At 35.7% G+C, this 22,070-nt stretch overlaps 1 protein-coding gene across 1 annotated transcript in view; it reads right to left on the reverse strand.

Annotated features, from left to right (window-relative positions):
- DENND4A (DENN domain containing 4A) overlaps positions 1-22,070 on the reverse strand; it is a 126,970-nt gene that overhangs the window by 59,517 nt on the left and 45,383 nt on the right. Inside the window, exons 4-9 of the mRNA XM_080808513.1 lie at positions 17,280-17,529; positions 7,496-7,565; positions 6,762-6,931; positions 5,734-5,975; positions 3,456-3,522; positions 1,947-2,005 (exon numbers count right to left, since the gene is read on the reverse strand). Coding sequence (XP_080664639.1) covers positions 1,947-2,005; positions 3,456-3,522; positions 5,734-5,975; positions 6,762-6,931; positions 7,496-7,565; positions 17,280-17,529 — 858 coding nt within the window. The remainder of the gene's footprint in view (positions 1-1,946; positions 2,006-3,455; positions 3,523-5,733; positions 5,976-6,761; positions 6,932-7,495; positions 7,566-17,279; positions 17,530-22,070) is intronic.

The following is a 22,070-nucleotide window of genomic DNA, read 5'->3' on the forward strand; positions in this document are numbered from 1 at the left end:
ATGGAAGTTTGTTTTTTAGTGGCTCATCTTTAACGGAAATTATCAGAAAAAATACACAACTTATAGGTCTACTGCCCTTAAGGTAAATATGCCTATTAAAATTTGGAGAGGGCGCCTGGGTGGCTCAGTGGGTTAAGCCTCTGCTTCCAGCTCAGGCCATGATCTCAGTGTCCTGGGATGGAGCCCGCATTGGGCTCTCTGCTCAGCAGGGAGCCTGCTTTCCCCTGTCTGGGGCGCCTGGGTGGCTCAGTGGGTTAAAGCCTCTGCCTTCCACTCAGGTCATAATCTCAGGGTCCTGGGATCGAGCCCCACATCGGGCTCTCTGCTCAGCGGGGAGCCTGCTTCCCCCTCTTTCTCTGCCTGCCTCTCTGCCTACTTGTGATCTCTCTCTCTGTCAAATAAATAAATAAAATCTTAAAAAAAAATTTTAAATTTGGATTTACAAATAGACTATCTTTGGTGATATAATGGTAAGAGTGATGTGAAATCAATAGCTACCAAGTGAAGCGATGGTATACACATAAAAAGCAAATTAATAACCTAAACTGAGGCATTCTGTGTGATAATAAATACTGAACTGACAAAGTAAGTAATTCAGTAAGCCGATCAGTATGTTGCCCTTATAATGCTAAATAACTGGCTTCACCGAATTAACTTTTTTAAATAAAGCAGAACTAATAACAAGTCTCTTGCAGAAATGAAAACATGTCCACTAAACCTCTGTGCATGTTCAGAGCAGCATTATTTATTATAGCCAAAAATCAGAAACAAGCCAAATGTCCATCAACTGATAAATTAATAACTAAAATGTGGTCTATCTATATAATGGTATATTTGTTGGAAACAGAAAGGAATAAAGTAATGATGATACAACATGGATGAACTTTGGACAATTTATCATACGTGAAAGAAGCCAAACCCAAAAGGTCACATATTATATGATTCCATTTATATGAAATATCCGGAATAGGCAAATCTGGTTGAATCTGTAGAGACAGAAAGATTCATGGTTGCTCTGGGCTGGGGAGTGTGTATGTGTATGTGTGTGTGTTTGTGTGTGTAGAAATGGGAGAAATGGGAGGGAAGGTAACTGACAAAGGGCACAGGGTTTCTCCTTTAGAGTGACACAAATGGTCTAAAATTGATTATAATGATCTCTCTAAATCTCTATACTCACAGAGTGAATATAACCACTGAATTGTACAATTTAACTGGGTGAATTGTATGGCATGTGAATCATATCGATAAAGCTGTTCCAAAAAAAAAAAACCTCTTGGGTAATTTAGGATCATTTTATATATAGTCTCAGTCAGTATTTTAGTTTATTTCAGCTCAAAGGTTAAGAAAACACTGGTCACTCTGGACCAAGACCTAGTGATGAAATAATCTGCAATTCTTACAAAATTAATGTCAAAGATGGCAGCTAGTCTCCCTTAGGTACGTGCTACAAAATAACTTAATTATATCGTAACTATTTCTCTGCTAGAAAATTACATAGCTAATTACATTTCAGGAAGTGATACTTTAGAAAATATATTTCATAATTTCTCTTAACTTCTGAGTGACGAAATACCTTGTTTTGTTCCATGGTTAGTATTTAGGAATATCTTTTATTTGTGGATTAAATTTAAAATTAATTGCATTTGAATGCTCTTCAGAAGGTATTTAAAGCTAAAAATAATTGTTTTCATACTCAAACTCTATACACATATATACCTATTTATGTAACAGTAAGTACTTGATAAATAATGGATATACAAAATGCCAAACTATTATAGAGGCTTTCCTTTTTCCTTTAAGTAAAAGGAATTTAGGTAAGAAACAGTTAAATGAGAAGTATTTCTATCAGTATCTGAAATTTTACCTAGGAAAAAGAAAATATTTGAATGTCACGCTACCTCACACTAGATTTGAAGAAACGTAAGTAGAAATGAAGTTTTACTTGCCTTAGTGGAAGAGGTGAAGAAACAGGTTGACTGAGAATCAGATTATCATGTGGCGATAACTAGAAGAAAATTTACAATAAAGTGTTTGAAATATAAAGATGAGCTTTAAAACACTACTTTCTGGTAAAAAAAAGTAGGCTAATGATGATGTCCATGAAGTTTCAATATATACATTAACCAGCGTATGAACTGTTTATGTCACTTATTAAGATTCTGAAAAGCATTTCCTAACCACTGACCTCTTCTAATGACTAACTTTTCCTATTTTGAATTCTCTTTTCCCCTAATGCAACTTTAATAAAATTCTATTGAAAGACTAAATTATTCATTTAATACCACAAAATCAGGGTTAGCAACCCTATGGCCTCCAGGGCAAATCCACAGGCCACCTGTTTTTTTTTTTTTTGGCCACATGTTTTTACAAATAAAGTTTTATTAGAACAGTAGCACTGTGCATTTGTTTAGGTATGATCTATAGCTGTTTTTACACTGTAGGAGCTGAGCAGTTTTGACTACAAAGACTAAAATATTTACTGATTGGTCCTCGGCAGAAAAAAAATTGCCACCTTCTGTCATAAAACAAATCTTTTATGTATATTCAAACTGAGTCTGCTATATATACACACACACACACACACATACATACATACATACATATATACACACACACATACACACACATATACATACATATATTCTGGCACTAAATACCAAGAAGACATGTGGATATACAGACTGATTATGAAGATTATAAAAGTGATATTTTTTCTAGATATTTTATCTGTATCAATAGTGCAATTGTTTTATCTACATTTTTAAATTTATGCATATTTAGGCATATTTCCACAAATCTCTAAATACCTATTTGCCAAATACTTGTAATTTTGAATGATACCCCACCCCCATTAAGGGCTGTGATAAATACAGTAAAGCACATATAGTGATAACACATAATAATATTTTCTTTATAGAAATCGCTTTGTAAATGGTGATTAAATAAGCAGACATCTTACAGATCAAGAACACAAACAAAAAAGAAATGTAAACAAAAGAGAAAAGATACAGGCAATTGGGACAAACTATAGGGAAAATAATTTATGTTCATTTTGAACTTTCCCATCACAAAGCTATGAACCTTCCTTCCTGCATAATATATAGAAAACACACAACTTTTCCTTATATCTATTCTAATATATTTAACTTTGGGAATAAATGCCAAAGGCACAAACTTTTAGAACAAATTTAGGGGAAAGAAATCCCTTTTTGTATGTTCAAAATGTCTACTGCCAACTCCTTTAACTCTTCAACCTTTTACCTCAGGGGAAACATTCGATGTCTGCCTGGGAGGCAGTTAATAAAACACTAAGGGCCCAAACTCCAACATGAACTACTATCTGATTCTTTAGATCATATTTGTTCTTTTCCTCCATTTATAATTGTTATTCTTACGGTACATTTTGACAGAGCCAATAATGATTTAATAGGGCACTTAAATCAAGAAAATCTTACCTGGACTAAAATCCGTGGTCTCTGAGGAGATGGAAAAGGAACTTTATGCATAAAATGAGAAATATGCCTTAAAAACAAACAGACAAGAACCCAATTGATTCCAAAGTGAATACCATATACTATAAAGGTCAACATGTCACCACAAGTCCGAGTTGAGTCAAATGCTCTGTGTACTTATAATTTCGAAATCCCTGCTACTACAAAAACAAGTGAACAAACAACACCAGAAATCATTTGTCACATTAAAGTTGCTTCTACCTAATTCCAGTAACTTTTCACCTTAACAGTTTTCCACGTTCAACAATGTTTATGTTATCAAGGTCTCAAAAGCCATTTTAACTTTTACCTCTCCCTTAAGGAGAGAATATATAACAAGTTATATGGACAGTACCCCAAAACCTAATTCTTGTTCTGTTTTTCTCACAGAATGTCATTTTTCCTTGAAAGAACAACTGACAAATTAAGGTTATCCAATGTTGGGTATCCAGCAAGTATTTTCTATATAAGAATGAATAAGGTGAGCCTATTGCTTCAAGAAAAATAACTCATAGGGGCATCTGGCTGGCTCAGTTGGTGGAGAATGTGACTCTTGATCTTGGGGTTGTGAGTTTGAGCCCAATGTTGGGTGTAGAGATTACTTAAGAATAAAATCTTTAAAGAAAAAAAGAAAAAGAAAAATAACTCATAGTATTATTGCCAATAATTAACTTTAATTTTAACTCAATAAACATTACATTTTAAGTGAAAATTAGAATTTTGTCGACATGTACTTGATGACTTCTCAATACTCAAAAAATTCTTCTGATGAAATAGGTGGTGACATTAACAAATTATTTTTTTACATTGATAATAAAATTTATCTATATTTACTCCATGAACCAGTATTTTCCAAATGACTAGTGTATGATGCTACAAAAATCACGTGTGTGTGTGTAAAAGTTCCACCTAGAGTGAGGAAAACCAACAGATTTTAATGTAACAGAGGAAGTTCATTACTGAAGTTTTAGATTGCATACTATGAATAACCTTTAGTAAATTCCACTTGTCAAGTTTTGGTGCAGTATCAAACCAGAAAATCCACACAATAATCTGAAAAGGCTATTCAAATGCTCTCCCTTTTCCACCTACATACTTGTGTGAGACCAGGTTTTTTTCATATACTTTCACCCAAACTACATATTGCAATAGATTGAATGCAGAAGTGTGTATGACAGCCTAGATGTGTCAGTTAGGACAGACATTAGAGATTTGCAAAAATGTCAAGCAATGTCACTCTTCTAATTTTTTTTGAAAAGCTACTTTTCAAAAAAAAGATACTTGTTAACATGTAATTATTTTAATATATTGTTAATATTTTCTCCATTTTAATTTCTATTGTAGTGAGTACTGGCAGGTATAACACATAAAGAAAAGCTCTTTGGGCGGTCCTCATTTTTTAAGAGTATAAAAGGGTTCTGAGACAAAAAAATTTGCTAACTGCTAGAGTAGAATACTGAGATGAGAGTAAAAAAAATACAAGAAAAAATTGGGGTAATATTGTACACTGGATGCTCTTATGATAATTCTATCACTTCCCAAATGTCATTGGGATCAGAGAATCTTGCTTAAGAATACAAGAGTTTAAGTAACAGATGGTATAAAATAAACAACAATCAAATAGACAATGACGATATTCAGATCTCACTTGCAACAAATTTTACTGCATAAAACATTAGTCAATAGAATAAAGAATGTGTTTATCTAATTTTCCTTTAAATTCATGATATCTAAAGATAGTAGGGAATATTTTTAGAAGTTCATGATAAACCCAAATTATTTGAAAAATAAGAATTACAAAACTAATTAAAAATCTTAAGATCCTAATTAAAAAATGCCAATTAGGATCTCCAAACTTCACAAGAGCATCAAAAATGAAACATTCTTTTCATTTTGTTAAGAGATAAAATCATTTAAAATAACATGATGTGGGACACCTAGCTGGCTCAGTCAGAAGAGCACTCAACTCTGAATCTCGGGGTCAGGAGTTCGAGCCCCATGTTGGGTGCAGAGATCACTAAATATATAAGTAAACTTTAAAACAAAATGAAAATAAAGTACCATGACTGTAAAAGTATAATAGAGAAATACTACCTGATTGAAATATCCAAACTTTTTTTTTCCAAGTAACTCTTGAAAAACCTAGTTTCCACATAAAATTTACTGAATAACCATTACAAACATACCACATATAATGGAAAGATCTACCAAATTTTGACTGAAGAATACTTCTCTAACTTACTTCTCAATTGGAAGGACGTGAGGTCCAGAGATAGAATAACGATACAGAAAAGTCAAAAACTTCCTGAATGCATCAAAAAAAGGCCAGTGAGAAAGAAGACAGATGCATTTATTAGTGTGAATTGTTTTGGAACTATCAGATTTCCCATCTGCTGATGATGCTAAACCCAAAAGAAGTCTCTGTTTTTCTGTAAGATTCTCCTCAGAGTATGGTTCATAAAACTGAATAGCAGCACCATAGACCTGGAAAACAAGTAATATATTTAATAAATACTCCTTATATTATTTATTCAAATCACATCATTAAATATTTAATGCATGAGCCATTATAAGCTAGACCATTATGAGCCATTTATATGCCAAGAGCCAGGCAAGGTGCCAGGTACCAGGAACACAGCAGTGAGCAAACTTCACTGTTGCTTTCTTGAAGTACATTAACACACACACACACACACTACACAGTGCTACTCTCACATCTCATTATTGAAAAAAAAGTGTTTTAATTAAATTGAGTTTATTTTCTGAAGAGTGAAAGCAACTTATCAACATTCTCTATAAGAAAGTAACTGAAAGTAATTATTTAGTAGACAGTGGGACAGAACGTCAGATAAGGGAATATATATTCCAGCTTCAGGCAATTCATTAAATTTCTCTGGACCTCAGTTTCCCAATCTATAAAATGAGGATGTTAGACTAGATGATTTCCAAGGTCCTTTCCAACTGTAATAGTCTGTAATTCCAAATAGCTTTACATATTTAATAATGTCTTTTGTATTACTCTCAAATCATCACATCATCTGATGATGAAAACATCTTTCACCATATTCACAAAAAAGTATTGGGGTATATGGGACAGAATGAAAATTCTCTTTTCCTTTACCTCTGTATATAGTTATTTTAATCAAGTGGAAGAAGTATGTATAAGAGATTCAATTTAACCAGTTATTTCTACTGTTGCCTACATTATATAGAACTTAAGACTTGATAATATGCAAGAAATTTGTTAATACTAGTTAAAACACATAGTACCTTTTCAGCTGAGGCTCCAGTTAACACAAATGTAGAAAACACAGGGAGAGGGTATTTGCTATTTGGTGGCCAACATTCAATAGTTGCACCCATTGGTAAACAAAATAAGGGAACAGATTCTGGGAGTGAGAAAGATTCATAATCTTCTTGAGGATATCTACAAATTAGACCTACAAAAACAATAATAAATATTAAGTCATCAGCTCTTGAATTTAGGTGCTCATAATATGAATGATGCTAAAATGCTTTATTATTTAACATATTTAGTAACATTACATTACATATATGTTCATCAAATAACTGAATGCTTCAGTAGGATACATCTAGATTTTAATCCTCAAACACTGTAAATATTAATAATAACTAATTAATATTTATCATGCTTCATCCATGAAGGCTAAGTAAGACAAACAAGAAAAGATTATTCTGAAGCAACATACACAAATACGAACACAATCCTAAAACTTCAGTTTGTGGTCATACTACCTTGAAGCATATGCATATACTAGTTTTTTGGAATATTTAGCATGGTTACCCCAGCTCCTTTAAAATGAGTCTTCCATAAAGTATCTGATAAACGTAAAGATAAGATAAAACAGGAGAAAAAAAAAAGACATGGATTGTGGTCCCAGTCCTGACACTAGTGCATCATAAGATAGGGTTTTTTTTCCTTAAAGTTTACTGGCCTCATAATATATAACTATATTAAGTATTCCATGAAAAATTATACTTACCAGCTTTGTAGGATATAGTGTTAGTCTTTGCCACTGATTTTTTATAACATAAGTACACTGCAGATCCCCACTGAATAAAAAAAAAAGGAAATATCATTTAATTTTAAAAAGGTAGTAACTTAATAAAATGAAATCTCTGATATCTCCAGATATATTATCTAAAATGTACTAAGTTTTCTGTAAGCTAATTCTAGTTGGTTGTTTTGCCAGCATTTTATTGCAGTTTTTGCCCACTTTTCTCTCAGAGGTGATATTTAATGTTGCTTTGCCCTTGTAATAGCAATAACATAACCCTTTAAAATAACTAAGTCATAACAATTTAGATTTTATTCTAACTCCAAACTTTGGGCAGAAATGATCAAGAAATATCTACTCATGGGTATAACTGCCTTTGGATTCCACAACCTCTTTCCAATATTGCCAGATCTTTCTGCAGCTCTTTATATCAAAACTGAAGAGTTGTAGTTTGCTATATTCATTTCCTGTTTCCCATTTTCTCCTGAATCAATTTCCAATCAGGTTTTAATCACACCATTCCTTAAAAGAACACTTTAACAACTTTAATGAAGCTAAGTCTAACAGTTGTTTCCTAGTCTATATCTCATTTAACCTCAGCAGATACAGACACTACTAATGACTCCCTGAAACATGTTCTCGCCTTTTGAGGCATCACATTCTGCGGGCACCTCCCCACCAAAATCTCTGGCCACTCCTCAGTCTCCTCCTTTCTCTTTTCCTGATCATTGAATGTGATCTCTCCTTTTCTTTCTGTAAATGATCTCATACATTCAGCCTCATTGTTTTCTGTAACAGCTTCTCCCAAAGGAGTCTCAAATTTCTAGTCCCAGCGCAGTTGAGATGGGGAAGACTGTGGGTAAAGGAAACTGGGGGGTGAAGAAAAGGCATTCACTTTTAGACATGATAGGTTTGAAATATCTATTAGACAACCAAAGTGAAGAATCAAATGCAGATAAGGCAAGAGGTCTGAAATGGAGATGTAACTTGGGAGACTCACTACTTGACATTAGATGGTGATAGATACACGCACACAGCATACTCCTCACCTCCCTCAGGTCTCAACTCAAAGGTCACTTCATTAGAGAGCCCTTTCTTCATCATCTTATGCAATAGCAATCATCCCTCTACCCTACCCAGTTCCCCTGATCATCCCATCTTGCTTTTTTTCCCTCCATAGCACTTACTACCATGTGGCATATTGTATAGTTTCTTGTTATCTGCTTCCCACCACTAGAATATAGGTTCCATGATGGTAAGAGCTTTATTTTGTTCATTGCTCTGCTTCATTTCTGTAGCACAGAGAATAGTGCCTGTTACGTAGAAATGTTTAAAAAATATTTGTTGAATGAAAGTGAGAGGATGTGTTTGTGCACACATGATGTAGTGCCCCTAAGAGCCAATGTGTGGGGACAGATTCACAACACCGAAGACAAAATAGAGAGGAAATTAACTTACTTTAAGAAATCTTATTAAGATTTTAGAGAGAAAGACAGAGTGAGCAAATGTGCACGGGGAGGGGCAGAGGGAGAAGAGAGAGGAAATCTGAAGCTACATGCAGTGCCGGATACAGGGCTTGATCCTACAACCCTAAGATCACAACCTGAGCAGAAATCATGAGTTGGATGCTTAACTGCCTGAGCCACCCAGACGCCCCAAGAAATATTTTTAATTACTAGCATCTGTTATAACAAACACCTATATAATCATCCCCTAGATTAAACAAAATATGTTAATATTTAATATATTTGCTTCAAATGTTTTAATTCATAAAGAAACAAAAAAATTATAGGTTTAGCTAAAGCCTCGTCTTCCATCCCTTTCTGTCCTCCAGAGTTAACTACTAGTTTGAGGTTAGTGCATTTCATTCATACGCATTCAAAACCTTTCTACCACACATCTGTAAATATATATATTATTCTTTTGTGTACTTTATAATCTAACATAAATGGTGAGATATTGAATATATGCTTTTAGGGCTTGCTTTTTTTTTTAACTCTTTAGTATGTTTTTAATGATTAGTAAAGTTGATAGAGATCTAATTTCTTCATCTGAACTGCTGGGTATTATTTCATTAATAAATACACCACCACAGTCATTCCTATACTGACAGACACTTGGATTATTTCCTTTTGGGGAGGAGGGGTTATTATAAACAACGATGCAGTATGTTGACTCCTCATCTAGAAATTTTTCTTGTTAAACATTTTTCATGGGTCTCCAGCAAGCTAGTATGTTAAATTATGCTTAGGACATTAAATTATGCTCATTGCTATGTTGGCATTTTGTTTTTATAAATGTTTTAATACTTTTGCATCAAAGAATGGATGTATAGGGGCACCTGGGTGGCTTAGCCAGTTGAGGGACTGACTCTTGTTTTTGGCTCAAGTCATGATCTCAGGGTCATGGAATCGAGCCCCATGTCAGGCTCCACATTCAGCACAGAGTTTGCATGAGATTCTTTCTCCCTCTCTCCTTGCCCCTCCCCCTGCTTGCACACACACTCTCTCAAATAAATAAATCTTTTTTTTTTTAAAAGATTTTATTTATTTGACTGACAGATCACAAGTAGACAGAGAGGCAGGCAGAGAGAGGAGGGGGAAGTAGGCTCCCCGCCAAGCAGAGAGCCCGATGCGGGGCTCGATCCCAGGACCCTGGGATCATGACCTGAGCCGAAGGCAGAGGCTTTAACCCACTGAGCCACCCAGGTGCCCCTCAAATAAATAAATCTTAAAAAAAAAAAGAACACATGTATATAGAAGTCAAGTGGATATTATGAATGTGGGTAAACTAGACTTACAGTTTCTGAGGTGTGTACAAACACATAAATAAAAGACCTTCTACTGATAGGTCCCAACTCCAGTTCTCAATAGCCAATTTGTAAAGATAACAAAAAACCCTCAATGATAACCTTTATGATGATAAGAAGGGAACTACATGACCATTTGGATATGGTAGAAACCAAAAGGAACATTCTAAAATAAAAACAGGGACTTACAGATGACAGTAAAAGATATGGAGTTCCAGAGGAAAAGAACCATACTAAAAGAGGGTTTTCTGAAGTTTTTTTTTGCATACACGGTTCAGTGAAAAAGAAAGGAGGAGGAATCACTGTTCTAGAAATGTTTAACTTCTAAATAAATTACCCATATTGTGGTTTACATGACAAAAACATTGTTTCAGATACCTTTTTTTGTGAGGGAGGGAATTAGGTACATGATTTAATTACTTAGTTAATAACTCTACTCTTTTTTTTAAAAAAGATTTTATTTATTTATTTGTCAGGTAGAGAGAGAGTGAGAGCACAAACACAAGCAGGGGAAGCAGCCGACAGAGGAGAAGCAGGCTTCCTGGCGAGCAAGGAACCCGATGAGGGACTCGATCCCAGGACCCTGGGATCATGATCTGAGCTGAAGGTAGACACTTAACTGACTGAGACACCCAGGGATCCCTATAATTCTACTTTTTTAAATACAGACATTCATTAAAGGTTGTAAAACAAGAACCATTTGGATAGAGTATACAAAAATACTCTCAGTGAGTCAAAAATGGAGTAGATGGTCCCAAATTTGCTAAAAATTAGCTGTGTGAATCAAAGCACCCTGACTAGCATTTTTGAAACACCTGAGTATTTTTAAGTCCTCTTTTGGCTCTAAAATATACTTCTAATCTAAATCATTCAAAGTTCAAGTCATTTAAGGCTTATAGTCCAAAGTTTAAAAAGTAATAATTCTTGAAAACTCTTTCTATAAGCTTAATGGGAGGGTGGGGGAGATTCTTTTTGAGGCCAAAGCTGTAAGACTGATACACAAATCATGCAGGAATTTGAGGAAAGTTTCAACATACATCTCATGTCCATTAGATTGGTTTTTCTTTGTTTCCCTGGTTTAGAAACCTAGTAGATGATTTTCACTCAAGCTATCCAATCTTCCAAAACAAGAGTCAGCTACATAACTATTGCTGGGTATTATCAACACATCAATAATTTAATCCCAACCATTTTCTGATTCTTTATATATACATTTGATATGAACATAAGTTTCCTATATTGCATGTCTATTTTAAATTTTCTGAAAGAGTAAGAAGTCATTATACATCTGCTCCAAAGAACAAAATTTGCTTTTATTACCTTATAGTTGATGGAAACAAAGATTGTTAATAGATATAAAGCACAACCCATCGCCACAAGACATCTATTATTAAGAGCAGGCAAGTTTCCCTATTTTCAAGACTGACACTAGATTTAAGAATAAGAAAAAAAATTTTAAGAGGATTTTATTACTATAATATTATATATATATATATAATATTCCTATAATATTTCTTTAAAAATTTAAACACTGGGCAAAAATAAAATTAAAAAATAACAACAACAACAAAACTCTTCCCTGCTGAATGTCAATTATATTTCAATATAACTGAAAAAAAGAAAAGTTTTTCCTCAGACATTAAATACACATAATAGGGACTGTTGAAGCAGAGTTAACCAAATGTATAACTACCATTTATATAGCACTTACTGTGTACCAGACGCTACCCTAAGTTGTTACACATAATCTGGAGTTCAAATCCAATTGTTTAGATGGAGACTATTTCTGTTCACATGATGTTACATTCCTCTTTCTTCTTTTAGGAGAGAATAAATGCTCTCTGACAATACTGGGACCAATGTTTCAGGATAAGGAAAACCAGAGACTCCTATCTCTGGTTTCAGTTTCAATGCAGTAACTCTACCTTGAACACCTTGATTAACTAATAAAACCTGGAAATGGTTCTGATGACACTCTCAATTTACTTTGAATCAAAAACCAACACATCCACAAAATAAATGGAAAATTCACCAATGGGGAAATGGGAAGTACCTGTGAGCCTGCACAATCTTGCTAAAATACCAAATCAAATCTAAAATGATACTAAGATGGACATCACATCATGGAAGTTCAAAAGCCCTTCTTGCCATCATTCTCAGTAACACATAAGGTCTGTAAAACTCTTGTTTGCTACCGTGATCTTTTTTCTCCAGCATACTTTCTCCAACTCTCACCTGTCATCACCAAGCCAAAATAAGATGGAAGGATGGCATGAAAGGATGGGGCATTTTATATGTGAATGGCTATTGACAAAAAATGGTCACTGAATTAGGAGTCACATTGCTGCAGATAATTTGTTTAGGATACAAGTTAGATACTGTCAAATATCCATTTTTTGAATTATCTATTTAAAGATTTTATTTAGGACTTCATCATTTGAGAGACAAAAAGAAAGACAATGAGACAGAGAGCTCAAGTGGGGTGAGGGGCAGAGAGAAGCAGACTCCCCACTGAGCAGGCAGTCCCATGCAGGACTTGGTCCTGGGACTCTAGGATCATGACCTGTGCAGAAGGCAGATGCTTAACCAGCTGAGCCACTCAGGCACCCCTCTATTTAAAGATTTTACATAAATACTGCTGCTACGTAAAGTTGCAGATTTTTCTTAAAGAAAATCTGGAATTGGAAGATGCTTACAGATAACATGATAACACACATATAGTTCTTTCACATATGTACTGGGACACAGTTCTAAATTCATGTAATCATCACAATACCTTATGAGTTAGATGCTATTAACCTCATTTTACAATTGTGAAATTGATGCATAGAGAGACTAAGTTACTTGCCCAAGGTCACAGAGCCAGTAAGTATCAGAATTAGGATGCATATTCAGACACTCTGGCTCCAGAGTCTGTACTCTGAACCACTTGGCCATACTGACCTTAACCGCTACAACACAAATCTACTTTACTATCTTACTGAGGGAGTTCAAAACATTTTTCAGGGTTACAAAATCTGCACTGTATCCAGCCACATGTCAGTACATTTCAGTTCTTCCTCTTCTAGCTTTATCTAAACCTTCGGTGTTTCTAATGTTGCTCGTTTAACAGAAGAGAAAATAAATAATAATTTAAAAAATCTGCTTCCCATAAAACTTAATAAATGAGATATATATAAATCTTTTAAATCTTAGCAAAGTATTCATTTACATGGTTATAACAGGACATATCTGCTCTAGGGTCATTAAGAAATAAAGTTTGATGTAGCATTCAATGACTCATTAGTTGTGTATAACACCCAGTGCTTATGCTGTCTAACTGAACATAATAATAAATAAATAAATAAATAGAAATTAAGTTTGAAAATTTGTGGTTAAAAATCCGACTGTTGACAGTTATTTTTTAAAAAACCCAAACTTTTATATTTTGTTAGTAGGATATAAATTGGTTAAACCTTTTTTTCCCCTCCCAAAGATTTCATTTGTTTATTGGAGAGAGAGCGAGGGAGCATACGGTGGGGTGGGGGGGATGAGGAGGTGGTCAGAGGGAGAGAGACAAGCACACTCCCCACTGAGCAGGGAGCTCGATGATGCGGGGCTCAATCCCAGGATCCCAGGATCACGATTTGTGTTGAAGGCAGATGCTTAACTGACTGAACCATGCAGGCACCCTGGGAAAGGGTATTCTTAATGAAAGTACAAAGTACCACAGGCCTTTCAGAGCAGTGTGTCAACAATTTCCAGAATGTGCAGCATACCCTGGGACCCATCAATTCCACTTATAATTATTTATTCTTCCAAAGACACTCCAATAAATATACAAAGAAAAAGGCACAGATCAAAGTAGCATAATTATTAGTAATGGGAAAAACTGGAAATAATTTGTAATCATCATTCCTCACTTTTATATTCTGGAATATTATACAATTGTTACAAGAATTAAATAGAGAGTCATTATCAAGTGATGAAGGCAGATAGTGGACAAAAGTTGACATCAGAATATATAAAAATTTCCAGTTTTTGAAAAATAAAGGATAAATTTTTTCACATTTTATATACTCTACACATGTGCACACAAAAAGGTCTGAAAGGACATAAGCCAAATTGTAATTAGTAATCCTGGAAAAGGATTACAAAAGATGTAAGTAGGGGTGCCTGGGTGGCTCAGTGGGTTGGGCCTCTGTCTTTGGCTCAGGTCATGATCTCAGGGTCCTGGGATCGAGCCCCGCATCGGGCTCTCTGCTCAGCGGGGAGCCTGCTTCCTCCCTCTCTCTCTGCCTGCCTCTCTGCCTGCTTCTGATCTCTGTCTGTCAAAATAATAAATAAAATCTTTAAAAAAAAATCTATAAAAAAACACAAAAGATGTAAGTAAGAACAAGTAATAAGAACAAGAACTTCCACTTCAAAGATCTACAGTTTGCTTCTCCTCTCAATCTGGTGGCGGGTAGGGGGCACAAAATTCTTTTTCTTTAAAATTTAAAATTTAAAGTAGGACCAAGACAATTACAGACTATACATAACCTTAAGGCTACTGAAAGGACTTTGGCTTTTACTAAGAGTGAGATGGGAAGCCATTAAAGGTTGTAAGCAGAGGAGTGATATGGTCTAATTTATGTTTCAAAAGGATCACTCTTGCTGCTTCAAGAATAGGTTGTAGGAAGCAGAATGGAAGCCTTGATCAGTTAGACCAGGGATCTTGCAAACTATGGCCTGCATCTGACCAAAGGCCTGCTTTGTACACTGAGCTAAGACTGTTTTCACATTTTTATTTATTTTTAATTTTTTAAAAAGATTTTATTTATTTATCTGACAGAGAGAGAGATCACAAGCAGGCAGAGAGGCAGGCAGAGAGAAAGGGGGAAGCAGGCTCCCGGCTGAGCAAAGAGCCTGATGTGAGGCTTGATCCCAGGACCCTGAGATCACGACCTGAGCCGAAGGCAGAGGCTTAACCTACTGAGCCACCCAGGCGCCCCTGTTTTTACATTTTTAAAGGACTGTTTAAAAAAAAAGAGAGAGAGAGAGAGAGAGAGAGAAAGACAATGTGACAGAGACTATATATGACCTGCAAAACTTAACAGTCAGCCCTTTATATGAAAATTTGCCTGTTTCCTAAATTAGAAAACTACAGCAAAAGTCCTGTTAAAAGAGCATTATGGCTTGGAACAGCGTTGCAGCAATGGAGAGGGTGAGTAGTAGTCAGGTTTAAGATATATTTTGAGGGGGCACCTGGGTGGTTCAGTGGGTTAAGCCTCTGCCTTCGGCTCAGGTCATGATCTCAGGGTCCTGGGATTGAGCCCCGCATCGGGCTCTCTGCTCGGCAGGGAGCCTGCTTACCCCTCTCTCTCTGCCTGCCTCTCCGCCTACTTGTGACCTCTCTCTGCCAAATAAATAAAATCCTTTTAAAAAAAAAAGATACATTTTGAGATTAGAGTCAACAGAATTCACAGAAGAATTGAATGAAAAGTAGAAGAGAAAGGTTATGGATTACTGCAAGGTTTTTAGTCTGAGCAACTAGAAGAGTGGAACTTTTCATTTACTAGATGAGGAGGACCACAGGCTAAACAGGCTGGAATAGGCACACAAGGAGTTGAGTTTTAGACATGTTAAATTTGCGATGATTTATTCTATAAGATATTCAAGAAGAGATGAATTATAGAGGTCCAAGCTAGACACATAAATTTAGAAGCCAACCACTTGTATTTAACTTGTATTTAAATGATTAAATCAGGGCTCCTGGGTGGCTCAGTGGGTTAAGCCTCTGCCTTCGGCTCAGGTCATGATCCTAGGGTCCTGGGATCGAGCCCCACATCGGGCTCTCCGCTCAGCGGGGAGCCTGCTTCCCCCTCTCTCTCTCTGCCTGCCTCTCTGCCTACTTGTGATCTCTGTCAAATAAACAAATAAAAATCTTTAAAAAAATAAATGATTAAATCATCAAGGGATTGAGTTTAGATGATAAAGATAAATGGTCTGGGCCCTCTGAGCCTTGCGGCACTGTGTTGTGTAGTGGTTAGGGATTAGCAAAGGCAGAAGGGGAATGGGGTAAGGTAGGAGGAAAAAGCAAGAGAGTACATAGTAAGAGAATATACCTTATCTTTCTGCCATGGTTTCAAGAAGGAAGAAGTGATCAGCTGTGTTAAAACCTACTGAAAAATTACAAATTAAGACCATTGGATTCAACAAGTGCAATCTTGGTGGAATGATAGGGACAAACGCCTGTTAGGCTTTCTATAGTTAGAGAGTCAAAGTAAGGAAGCAGACAGAATATAGTCCCCTCATCTGAGATGTTTTATTGTAAAGGAGAACAATAAAATGAGGCAATGGATGGAGGTGGACATAGAGGTCAAGGAGTTTTGTAAAGATGGGCTATACTGCAACATGCTTTGCATGCTGGAGGAAATAATCCAATAGAGAAAGACTGATGATTCCCAAAAACGTAGGGAAGTCATGTCCTCAAATACATAAGTTTATGGCATCTAAGTGAAGGGATTACCCTCGGCTAGTGTACTCCTTTTCCAGTAAAGGAAAAAATATTATTTTAACTAAAAAGCAAGCAAGCAAGTAAACTTTTTGTACAACTCCTTTTGAAAGTACAACTAAAGTACTTCCGCCAAAATAAAATATCCAACATCTTTAAAAACATATTTTTAGGGGTGCATGGGAGGCTCAGTCAGTTAAGCATCTGCCTTTGGCTCAGGTCATGATCTCAGGCTCCTGGGATCAAGTCTGTCTGGCTCCCTGCTCAGTAGGGAGTCTGCTTCTCCCTCTCCCCTTACCCCTCCCCTCTACTTGTGCACGTGTATGCACTTGCTCTCTCTCTCTCTCTCTCAAATAAATTAAAAAAAAAAAAACCCTGACAACTTATTTTTTAATTCACTTATTATGTTATGCTGTTTTTCAGAGATTTTAAATTATGCTCTTTTCATCACTGGCTAATTTTATCAGTATGAAAGAGTCACTTACCATACTGTTATTGAGATTCTTGTCGACTTTGCAAAATGTGTGTGGTGGGCTTTCTCCTTTACTGGGTACAATAATACATATGTCTGTGACAGCCAACGTATTCTGAGTCATGTTTTCAGAGGCTCTTCGGAAAGTGATATAAATTTTTTGTGATGAGGTACTACCACTAATATTTGCAGGGCGTCCGTAGGGAGTAGTCTGAATAATTTCACATCCCTGTTTCAATCTTTCTTTCCAGTCATATAAAACCCTAAAAGAAAAATACATAAATAACTACATAAATGCAAATCATCTTCAAATAGGATAGGTAATATTGTCAGGTATCATAAACCAACCCTTAAGTGTAGCAGATACTCCAATCTTACTGCAAGTTTGAATTGCACAGTCCCATTTAAAAGTACAGGATAGTGGTTTCCCCACCAAAATTAAAATAATGTAAGGAAAACTCAGTTTATCTTTTGTGTTTGTTGGCATAAATCACACAATGGCAACAAGTGCAGAGGGAACTGCTTTAGCACTCCATTTAATAGATTTACTTATTTATTTTTGTCTCTACAACCAAGAATCTTCTTTTGAAAAAGCAACTTTATATTTTAACCAAAGTTAAAATTTTACAAAAGGCTCCTTGCCAAATAGTATAGAACCTGCCTGCACACTTTTACTTCTTATACTCCCTCAAATTTAAGAGACAGCTCTAGGTTTTTCAAAAGAGAAAATAACCTCAACCCATCTTTAATCAAAGATGGGTGAAAGACATAGGCTTTTTCTTCTTCTTTTTCTTTATTGTGGAAAAATGGTAGGCTTTCATTAATGGTCAGGCCAGCCACCCATTCCTTACATCTTCTAAAAAGTACTTGGGGATACAAGGAAAATGTCATACTGGAATAATATTAGTCTATTCCCTCAGAGAATTCATTGATTTGTATTTTACTGCTAACTCCCTGACATGAGCCAAAAAATAAAAAATAAAAAAATAAAAAAATAAAGCTCTACTATATTAAGTGTGTTTCTGCATTTGTTACAAAAATTGCTTTATAACAGGGGCACCTGGGTGGCTCAGTGAGTTAAGCCTCTGCCTTTGGCTCAGGTCATGATCTCAGGGTCCTGGGATAGAGCCCCACATCAGGCTCTCTGCTCAGCAGGGAGCCTGCTTCCTCCTCCCCCTCTGCCTGCCTCTCTGCCTACTTGTGATGTCTCTCTCTCTCTGTCAAATAAATTAAAAAAAAAAAAAGTTAAAAAAATTGTTATAACAGGTAATATCCTCAACATCAGTCATTATTTCCTTTTTTAAAATCTCATTATTCAAATAAAACTAAGTGCCAAAAATTGGTCAAAATATTTCTTTCTAATGTTATTTTTAATTTCCCTTTTTGTCGTAGCTGTCAGCAAACAAATTTTTCTTTCAACTTTTATTTTGAAAATTTAGAGCTAAATTTGATGCTTAATCATAGCAACTATGTTTATCCTAATGTTAGCTTAAATGCTGATTCCTCCTTCTCTTTTTGATCTTTCTTTTCTTTTTTTTTTTTTTTTTTAATCTTTAAAAAGAGGCATTGTAACAGAGAGAAGTCAGACACATCTCAATTCAAATTTCTACTACCTGTTACTAGCTGTATTCTCTTAGGCAAATATTTAATCTCTCTGAGCCTTGTACTACTCAGCTATAACATTTAAAAATCTAAGGGTGCGTGGGTCGTTCAGTCAGTTAAGCATATTCCTTCCACTCAGGTCATGATCCCAGGGTCCTGGGATCAAGTCCCTCATCAGGCTCCCTACTCAGCAGAGAGTCTGCTTTTCCCTCTCCCTCTGCCACTCCCTGCTTGGGCTCTCTTGTGTGCGTTCTCTCTCTCTCTGTCAAATAAATAAATAAAATCTTAAATTTTTTTTTAAAAAATTTAACCCATAGGATCTTAAGAGAATTAGATTGAGAGTGTAAGTCAGTCCTCTAAAATAGTGCCTGGAAAACAGATGCTCAATTGAAAACAAGAAAACAAAAATACAACACAAAACAAGATACCACCATTTACTACCTTGAATTTCTTAAAGATATGGAATATAAATATATCTGAAACATAAGATACCTGTTTTCTTTAATCAGGTACTATGCTATTATATATACATTACTTGTGTTATTATTTTTTATTTTTATATTGTTAGGAACTTTTCTTGTCTAACTAAACTAAGCTTTTCAAAGGCTCTTAAAAATCTTGCCCTAGCCTCCACAACGACAAACAAGGGGAATATTTATAAGAGTGGTTAATTTAGGGGCACCTGGGTGGCTCAGTGGGTTAAAGCCTCTGTCTTCGGCTCAGGTCATGGACTCAGGGTCCTGGGATCGAGCCCCACATCGGGCTCTCTGCTCAGCAGGGAGCCTGCTTCCTCTGAGGAGGGAGGCAGGCAGGCAGAGGAGGGAGCCTCCTCCCCCTCTGCCTGCCTCTCTGACTACTTGTAATCTCTGTCTATCAAATAAATAAATAAAATCTTAAAAAAAAAAGAGTGGTTAATTTATTCATTCTAATTTAAGCCCTTAGCTATTGGAGAATCCTTCCTATACTTGGAAAATTCCTCATCTCTAAATTAGGAAACTCCAACACCCTAACAAGAATCTGCAACATACCCTTCATTTCATCTACAATCTATAATTCTGAGGATGATCAAGTGGTCATAGGAGCAAATTACCTGATCTTCTGAAAAGAAGATCTGTAACAGACTCTTACTATAGAGAACAAACTGAGGGTTGCTGGAGGGGAGGTGTGCAGGAGATGGGCTAGATGGATGATGGGTATTAAGGAGGGCACTTAAGGATGAATCATTAAATTCTACTCCTGAAACCAATATTACACTATAGTCAACTAACTAGAATTAAAAAAAAAAAAAAAAGCCCCTGGGGGGCTTGGTCTGTTAAGCATCAGATTCTTGACTTTGGCTCAGGTCATGATCTCAGGGTCCTGGGTTCAAGCCCCATGTCAGGTTCCCCACTCAGGAGGGAGTCTGCTTGTCTCCTTCTCTCTTTGCTTTCTTTCTCTGTGTCTCTCTCTTTCAAATAAATAAATAAATCTTAAATAAATAAATAAATGAAAACTTGAAACAAATAAAAGATCTAAAAGCTGGCTTACTTTCTCAAGCCATTTACTAAATACATAAGCTTTACAAGAAGCAATATAGTAGGGTCCCTGGGTAGCTCAATTGGTTAAGCATCTGTCTTTGGCTCAGGTCATGATCCCAGGGTCCTGGGATCAAGTCATACATTGGGCTCCCTGCTCAGCTGAGAGTCTGCTTCTCTCTCTGCCTGTCACTCCCCCTGCTTGTCCTCTCTCTCTTTCTCTCTCTCTGACAAATAATTTAAAAATCTTAGAAAAAAAGAGGCAATATAATAGCTGTTCTGAAACCAACTTTAAATTATAATTCCTTCATAAATTAAGAGAATAAAAACTGATTTTTGATAAAACTTTTTGACACCAAACATTAGATGATAGAAATTTTAAAGCAGAAGAAATTTCAGGAACTTTTCCAATTCATTCTATCTCCCCTCAGGCATTAGTAAACATGACTGTACACTTTCAGACTTAATATAATAGGAGATGGAAATTTTATGGTCCCTTCTGGGAACATAAGTAGGGATATTGATATCTTCTTTATTTTTAACTCAAATATTGCTCAAGTACATGCTCTTTTGCAACTGAGCATCGAAAACAAGAAGGCTAATTTTTATTTCTTATAAACTATTTTGAAGACAGTATTAGAGCAACTTGTAGCTTTCCTTTGGTCTTTTTCTTTCAGTTTTTCAGTGGGAATTTATTTCACTATCTTTGAAATTTTGTTCATCTTTTGTTCCATATATATGGATATATCTATATCATATATATATTTACATTTATATATTCTCCTTTGGCATATATAATATATATTATATAATGTATATATGATGTCAATTTCTGCAAAGATTGGGGTTCTTTTTATTTATTTATTTTTATTTTTTTTCTTAAAGATTTTATTTATTTATTTGACAGACAGATCACAAGCAGGCAGAGAGCCAGGCAGAGAGAGAGAGAAGAAAGCAGGCTCCCCACTGAGCAGAGACCCCGATGTGGGGCTCGATCCCAGGACCCTGAGATCATGACCTAAGCCGAAGGCAGAGGCTTTAACCCACTGAGCCACCCAGGCGCCCCTGGGGTTCTTTTTAAAAGATGAATATATATTATATATATACGTAAGAGAAATACATGAATGTAAGGATACATATATGTAAAGGAGAAATACATCAACGTAAAGATAAACACATATCCATATACATATTCATCTTTTAAAAAGAACCCCGATCTTTGCAAAAATTGACAAGCTGAGTACTCAAAATCTATAAAGAACTTATCAAACTCAACACCCCAAAAAATAAATAGTCCAGTCAAGAAATGGGCAGAAGACATGAATAGACACTTTTGCAAAGAAGACATCCAGATGGCTAACAGACACATGAAATGATGTTCAATATCACTCAGAATCAGGGAAATACAAATCAAAACTACAGTGAGATACCACCTCACACCAGTCAGAATGGCTAAAATAAACAAGTCAGGAAACAATAAATATTGGTGAGGTTATGGAGAAAGGGGAACCCTCTTATACTGCTTGTGGGAATGCAAGCTGGTACAGCCAATGGCACAGAGGTTCCTCAAAAAGTTAAAAATGGAAAATGGCACAGAGGTTCCTCAAAAAGTTAAAAATAGTACTACCCTATGACCCAGCAACTGCACTACTACTAGGTATCTACACAAAGGATACAAACATAGTTGT

The sequence above is a fragment of the Martes martes genome, assembly GCF_963455335.1.
Source record: "Martes martes genome assembly, chromosome: 7".
Taxonomy (NCBI): Eukaryota; Metazoa; Chordata; class Mammalia; order Carnivora; family Mustelidae; genus Martes; species Martes martes.